Below are 8,329 nucleotides of genomic sequence, written 5' to 3' on the forward strand. Positions count from 1 at the left end.
ATCATATTACATTACCTCGGCAGTAAACGCCTGGGCTTAATAAGCTGCTTCTACTACTAGTAAGAACTACTTTTTGAGCACAAATTGGAAAAAATCTGTCATTCCAACATTTTTTGGTAAAAACTCAATTATGGTCGATAACATTTTTCAAAAATATAAATGTTACTATCAGTTACAATCAATTTATTCAAAAAAGTAACTTTTCTGTGATTACTTGTTACTCTTTGTAAATATGATTGAGGAAAAGTTAAAAAATTGATATTTCTCCATGGTTTTGTAATTTGTTTAATATGCCGTATAACAGTTATAATTTTTTGAGGCCAAAAAATAATTCAAGACAATTTTATGGAAAATGTCATTCCATATAGTTTGCGTATAAAACGTTCTCCACATTTTTGAGATTTGTTCATAAAAATAAGTTTTGGGGTAGTTTTCAATTATTTTCTACCCGTCAAATGCAAAATTTATCCGAAATTCAACAATAAAAAATGAGTTTTCAATCCTTTTCTTCTTAAAGTGTCATCTTCGGACGAAGGGCGGCAACCATCATGACTATTTGTATTTTATTCACAGCTGCTCCAAACAATTAGTTTGATGTGCAGTTAAACAACTCCCTTAACTTTCGCACTCATGATATTCTTCGTCGTCTTTCTTTCTTCCCTTTCCCTCTATCTTTCCCTGCATAATCAATCTCTGGAATTCGTATCGTTGTCCCCTTTTACATGACCGAAGTATTCTAATTTGCGAGCTTTTATGGTAGTCAATAATTCTCTTTGTTTTGCCATTTTGCGTAAAACTTCTTCATTTGCGATTCTATCTGTCTATGATATTCGTAATATTCTTCCCAATATCCACATTTCAAAGGCTTCTAGTTTTTTCATTATTGCTTTGTTTAAAGTAGCTGCCTCCATTCCGTACAGAAAGATAGAGTATATGTAACATTTTATCATTATCTTTTTCAATTCGTTATTCAAGTTTTGACATCGAAAGAAGTTTTTCATTTTATAAAATGCACTGCGAGTAATTTCACTTCTTACTTTTATCTCTTCAGTGCTGTCATTTCTCGAACTAATATAAGTCCCCAGATATTTGTATTTCTGTACTTTTCCAATTTTTAACTGTGTATTATGATCTTGCATTTTCAAGAAGTGTATGTATTTAGTGTGTAGCCCATACTGCTCGCTGACTCCTCATCTTTTCTGTAATTCTTTAAAGGTCTTCTATATTCTACGCTATTAAGACAGTGTCGTCAGCATATCTTATGTTATTAAACCCGCTTCCTCTTTTGCTTGTGCTTTCTGGATTATTACTTCCGAATATATATTAAAAAGTATTGGTGATAATATGCAACCCTGTCTTACTTATTGGACTTTTACAACTTAAAGTATCATTTTGAAGCAAAACGAGAGCACTAAACACTAGTAGTGCAACTCAAACTAAAATCAAAAATAAAACTATACAAAAACTACAGAATAAACTTTCGAAAATATGTATGCCGAAACAAGTTCTGGCTAATTTAGTTAACTCATTTGTTACGAAAAAATAATTTTGCTGATAATGCATTCACTACTACTAGTATGAATATTGAATGAAAAAAAACTGTCAATATATTAAATTACATAATAAAACGCCAGAAAGCTGGAGAAGTGTTTAGAAAACTTGTTACAGTTTGTTGAAATCGGAAAACTCAAATATAAAGTACACAAAATACGGAAAAGTCTGGTGTCCTTCAAACTTCTGTATGTACTTCCTACTAAGGATTACTTCATTTTCCTTTTACTAGGAACGCTGTAATCGTTTCTTTAGATGTTTCACTTTCATGTCGAAAAACCTGTTATCCCATCCGCTTAATATGATCAGAAAAAAAATTGAATCTTTCCTTTGAAAATGCAACAAAATCAAATAACATTTTAGATTTAAAATACTTCGTATGATCTATATATTATAACAATAGATTTCGAGTTTCTAACTGAAGCTCTTCTATAACTCAAAATTGCGTTTATTCATTACCAAGTATTTTTCATTATTATTTAAAATCTCCCTTGTTCTCTCGTTGTATGAATATTCATTTTACAAGTACCAAAATATAACTGTTCATACCTTCTGTAGATATGATATAAAAAAGTGCGAACTAAATAAAAAAATAAAAATACCTACTTACTTTCTCGTATTTCAAATGAGTACATAAGAATATTATTATTGAATACTCCAAATCAAGTTCTAGCTTATAACCCGGTTAAAATAAACGTACTTAATCTCACTTTAAATCGAGTGAACAAATCCTGTTTATCATAAAATAAACAAATATTCCGCAAAAAGTGTGACTGATTTCAAATCCGCGCGCACCTCGTATTTTTGGCAAAAATCGACACTTGCTTCACGGAGTTTCGCTCATCTCATTTACGCAAGAGAGCTGAATACTTACTGGAAACAACTGCAACTATTGCAGAAATATATGAGGTACCTTATAAGACGAAGAACGAGCAAGTTGTTTGTTGAAGAATACCCATTGCCTCCAGTCATTTAATGACCAACATCCGTGTTGAAAAAAAAATGGTTTAAAAAACACCTAAATAAGAATGACATGTAATAGAACACATCGAGGTATTCAAATCGAATATACATTATTTAAACATATATAACTAAAATATGAACCGGCTGCTATTAGTAAAAATAACAAGGATATTTATAATATTAAAAAGAACTGTTTTTTTTTATCCTACTTCATACAATTTTTTTTAATCGATCAACCCTTCCACTTTTATAGTTAATTATAACAATTCCCTAAATATTTATTGAACAATTCAATAGGTTGAGTTATACAGGGTGAATCGAGTAGGGAAAATAGTATTTGCATCAAGTTTTTACTTCTTACAACTTTTTATATGTTTTTCTTGATTAATCTTTTGATTTTAGGTCTTACTTGAACACGGTAGAGAAATAGGTTACAATTGACGTTTCCATCTATTTTAGTCTTAATCAAATTATGATCCCATCAAATAGATAAAATTATAGACAAAAACAGGGAGATCCTTTATCCTACGCTGTTCAATATAGTATTATAGTATTAGAATGGATAGTACGTGAAATCGGATTGAACAGAGGAACTAAAAACAAGGCAGACGATATAGTAATCCTCCAACGAAGATAAATCTCAGTTCATGATAATGACAACACCACAAAGGAAAAGAGCAATGAGAAGTTCGTCAATACAACTGAACAGAGAAAAGGCAATGATCTTAGAACACGTTCAAAGTTATGTATATCTCGGGGTGGTTATCAAAGACGACGGTGACGAGGGAGGAAAACTAAAAGCAAGGATGACGAATAGTGAAGTAAACAGTTGGGAGCACAGATGCTATAATAAGATTCCAAAAATCTCCAGAAAGGCGAAGCTACATCTATACAAAACAATAATAACACCAATAGTGAGCTACGGAGGCGAAACGTGGATTCTTAACAAAGCAGAGGAATAGAACATATATCAATATATTAAGGAAGCAAAACTAAGCAAGCAAAATAATAAGATCCAAAAGAATGGGTGGGTCACATACAGAGAATTCCAGATTTTAGAGCAACAAAAAAAAATGATACGCAATGGTACGCAAATTATGACTTGACGTTAACAATTTGTATGATTTGTATTAATGAATAGATTGCTTTTTATAAAAAGAGACTTAAACTCAAGAAAATTTATCAAGGAAAAAATAATATTTCCATTATTAACAATAATTTTAAATCTAATCCATACCTACTTAAATTGAAAAAATGAAATATATTTTTGTTACTAAAACAGTTATTTTTTGAGATAATGATTGGGTATGAACTAGTTTTAGCAAGGACAAATAGTTATGTGAGAGGAGATGTCGCCATTCGAATTAGATGAAATAGTTACAATTTACATCTCACTAATTTAACGTATATAGTCTCATAATTTCTATAGAAGAAAAGGTATATTACAAATTTATAAAATACTATACGCTAGTTAATAAGAAAAAAGCAATAACTGACTGCAATATTATCTAAAACTAACTTTAAGTTGAATTAATCAAATTTAAACTACAAAATATTTCAACATGACCACCAGCAATACTTTTACACGTATTTAACTGTTTAGTTAATGAATGTTTGAGTTTAACAAGGTGGCACAATTATTTCGCATTAACCGGCTTCATTTTGAATTCTATTCCATAATTACCTGAGTATGAACTGCTCGCAGATCAGGAGATAATCGGGTAAAGTGCTGTAGACGTTTGCTCTATATTCGATTATGAAGCGGATGTATGGTTTGTACGTATGAAGTAAGGTGAGGGGGTGGGTGCGTCCAAAGTTTCCTCCGAGCGCCTTCATACTCTGCTCAGAATATCATTCAGATTGGCCGCCCAGCTGAGAGTGTGAGTGAATTTCACTCCCAGATAGACGGCTTCTCTGTGGATCTCGAGCCTCTATTCCCGAGGTCTCAAGTGGAGGTTTTGTGGTTAATGTTTGCGCAAGGAAATCGGATGTTTGAAGAAGATGGCTTGAGGGAATTGAGAGTCACCCTTCATTACCCGCACCACTCCAAAAATTGATTTAGAAGATTTTGGGATTTAATGTTGAGAGAGTGCATATTTTGGGAGGAAGCGATAAGTGTGGTGTCGTCCTCATACAATTGGACCTTTACTGCGGGGTCTTGAGGTACTAGGGCATCATACGTATAGATGATGTTTAGAAGTGGGGCCAGAATAGAGCCTTGTGGAACGCCGGTAAGGGTGGTGAAAAGTTCGGATAGGCATTAAACTAGGTACCACAACGAGAACTTATAGCTACGGATTCTAGACGTGGGCTTCAAAGTACTGGTTCTGGACTTAAAACAGTGTTCGGAAGCTAACGTAAACTCGTAGTCAACACGCTAGACCGATAGGCTGAAATCCTACAGATAACATTGTACAATTACAGTTTCATTATTTGCAATAATTTTGGGCTACTCTCAAGATTTGTGTCATTGGGAACTACACATATAGGATTTTACTATTGGCTCAGTATAGGCCCAAACTTGGGCCAAGTATGTATAACTTTGGCCCTACCTTGGAAGCCATTATTGGTCCTCACTTGGTGGACTCTGGAATGATAACAATGTTCCTCGGTTGGTTTGCAAGCCTGGACCGGGTCTGATTGATTGAAAAAATAGATTTTTTTATTTTTAATAAAATTATAGTTTTATGACAAATTTCTATTAATGCACTCTACTAATTAATGTACTTAAAATATTAGTTAAATAATTAAACATATAAAGTAGTAATACTATTTTTTATTATTCTATTTTTTATTGTGTTTTATGCATAAAAAATTATTACTTTTAATGTTAAGATATTAGAATAAAACAGAGTTCTGCCAAGCCTGGCTGACTAGAGGATGGCCGAGGTCGAGTTACTCAGAGTTCAGCCCGGCTTGGACGACTATAGAATAGCCGAGGTCAAGTTACCCTTAGCTCAGCCAGGCTTCGGCGACTATAGGATGACCGAGATTAGGTTACGTAGACTTCAGCCGGGCTTTGCTAACTATAGAATGGCCGGGGCTAAGTTACCCAGACTTCAACCAGGCTTGGGGCATTATCAGTTTCTCAGCATTGGTCTAAGCTAATCCCCGTCGTTAAAGTCTGGGAGCTCCTACATGGGAGTGGTCGTAGAAATGATGTTTGGGGTTCCACTCGATATTAAATAATAGGTTTCAACCAAAGGCACTTCGATTGGAACGTTGAGAAAAATGGATCAAATTTCTTAATATAAACCAAGTACCAACCGCTTCGTTCTACAAAACCAATGATGAAACTATGAGGATCTGCGTACCCACCGTCCTAAGAGTAGCCTCTACTTTTCAGATGCATTTCATAAAGCGAGTGAAAGGTCAAATTTATGCAACATTGACATATTTTGAATGAATTGTGGATATGTAGAACAATGAGGTTATGATAATACGATGACGCTGTTTAGTTAATTTATTTTAAATCTCGCTACCTACAAACTATAGACGATAGAGAGAAGGAGTATCTCATATGGGAGAAAACTTGAAAAAGTGTATACGATAAATAACATTTCAGAAAATTTTCAGAATATCACTGACGTAGACGAAGGGTAAGATAGGAATGTAGCAATTGTAGACGAATTAAAGTAGGCCGAGTTTAAAAATTTGAGTTCCTAGAACATTTTTAAAAACTTCAATAACTTGCGCTGTACAAGAGTGTAAAAAATTGTCCAGGGCATAAATAATATTTAGCGCTTTACTTAAAAATTTTCCAGATTTTCTCATTATTGTTTATGAAAAGTCGTCCTTATATGTTAAACAAAATTTTTGATCTTAAATTAAGTCGGTCATAACACGAAAAGTCAGCATATCTCCTTTTCGAAATATTTTCGTTTGTTTACATTTACATGTCCCTTTCTTTCCCTCTTGATTCAATGATTCAATATGAGTTGAGACAAACTAAACATGAAACTAAACCAGTTATAGACATTCAACTTAACAGTCCATGACTGTGATGTGGATCAAGATCACTGATTTATGTGGCACGAAGCTATAGCTAGCGTATGGGTAAAGCAAATCGCGTCAAGTTTGTACCAGTTTTTCAAATCCTTCTCAATAACGCCGAGTAGATTATACTGTTTTCAAACTCTTGTACGAGTGAAAATAAGAATGCCCATATTATTACAATGTACACTGAAAAGGAATACACTTACATTTTGCCTGTGTAAATCAGACCAGACAGATAATTCAATAATTAATTTGAGTTCCGTTGCAGTAAAAGTGTACTTAATGCCTCCTCAGTTAACTGAAATTCAGAAAACTGCGATTATTGTCAATTTGGAAGATTGCTGGAATGAAAAACTTAATAATTATGGTATAATGAATTTTTTATGTAGATACTTACCTGATAACTTAATATTGGTAAACATGGCAACAAATGTCAAGTAAATTTACACACCTAAAAAATTTCAAAAATCCGTCCCAAGACTTGTACGCTATTTCACTTAACAGAAGTGTATTTCTCTATATCGAGATCCCATACATCACTTAAAGTAATAAAGTACAAATTTTTGGTTCCCGGATATACTCCTAGGGAGTGTAATGGACATCACGCACTCATTGTAAAAACAAAGAAGCGTACAGAAGTTTCTATTCATCATCCTGGTTGCAACTGTATCAAAATAATAGAAATGACTTCCAAAAATATTAAAGAACGAACTGCAAATGAAGAAAAAAGATAAATCGGGAAATACTTTTCATTAGCACAATGTTCGTGAAATAAAAGTAGAAAAAGATAAGATGGAAATTTCAAAACAAACGTAAGTGAATATTACAGAAGTGTTTCATTCAGAAAGCGAGGTCCCCTGCTCACTTTTGTTCCTGAACCACAGTATACTGTCTCAGTTCTCCATTTATTTTGCATTTTATATTGCATTTTGTCTTTCTTTTTTTAAAAAAATGGAATTTTTGTTTCGGGAAATTTGATATTTATTTTAAATACTATTGTTTAAAATGTGAATAATGAGATAGGTAATTCTATTTTTTAGTAAATTCAAAAATGGTTATGCCCCTTTCTTTCAATTATTTTTTATAAAAATTTGGTCATTGGAGCTTCGTTACTCAATATAAAAAGAAGAGTGTATTTGCATCTGATTATGAAATTTTCATTATTATAAGACCGTATTTATAGTCTATATTGATATTTTAAGTAATTTCCTGAACATTTTAAAAAATTGACTTTTCTTTATTTTCTCTGGCACCACGAATATAGCATGCACACTTTTAGTTTAGATAATTATCTCATATAACTCTCATTACCTCATATAAAACTTGATTATGGTAGATAAATTATTATGTAGTTATGGCTTGTTTACAATGAAATGAGAACATCACGTTATAGATAAAAAAGTTTGTATTATGTGTTGCCTAAATTCAAACGGTACATATATTTATCTAATAATAATTATCCCTGTAACCTTTTCCCTAAGCAAGGTAAAACAAAAAAAAAGTTTGTTATTTGCAGCGCCTTTTATTGATCGATATCGTACTGTTTTAATAACTTATTTAATATTACTATTCCTATATGTAAACCTTACTGTCCCTTGGATAATATTAGTAACTTTTGTTTTAACTATTGGTAGTTACTCTATGGGCAATACGTTCGGCAATAAGTAAATCATGTTACCCAGACTATTCTCATTTTTTTTAAATACTGAAAATGTAAATCTCCATTCGTTTGAAAATACAAAAATATGTATCTATTGAGTTTTCAACTCTAGTCTGATCCAAACTAGAATCCCTAGTAAGTATTTCCAAGAGTTGTGAT

At 32.5% G+C, this 8,329-nt stretch overlaps 1 protein-coding gene across 1 annotated transcript in view; it reads right to left on the reverse strand.

The window, feature by feature from the left end:
- The window catches only part of LOC130450708 (uncharacterized), a 47,492-nt gene that overhangs the window by 35,742 nt on the left and 3,421 nt on the right, over positions 1-8,329 (reverse strand). The window contains exons 2-3 of the mRNA XM_056789287.1: positions 6,908-7,221; positions 6,717-6,851 (exon numbers count right to left, since the gene is read on the reverse strand). Coding sequence (XP_056645265.1) covers positions 6,717-6,718 — 2 coding nt within the window. The 5' untranslated portion in view covers positions 6,719-6,851; positions 6,908-7,221. The remainder of the gene's footprint in view (positions 1-6,716; positions 6,852-6,907; positions 7,222-8,329) is intronic.

The sequence above is a fragment of the Diorhabda sublineata genome, chromosome X (assembly GCF_026230105.1).
Source record: "Diorhabda sublineata isolate icDioSubl1.1 chromosome X, icDioSubl1.1, whole genome shotgun sequence".
Lineage (NCBI taxonomy): Eukaryota > Metazoa > Arthropoda > Insecta > Coleoptera > Chrysomelidae > Diorhabda > Diorhabda sublineata.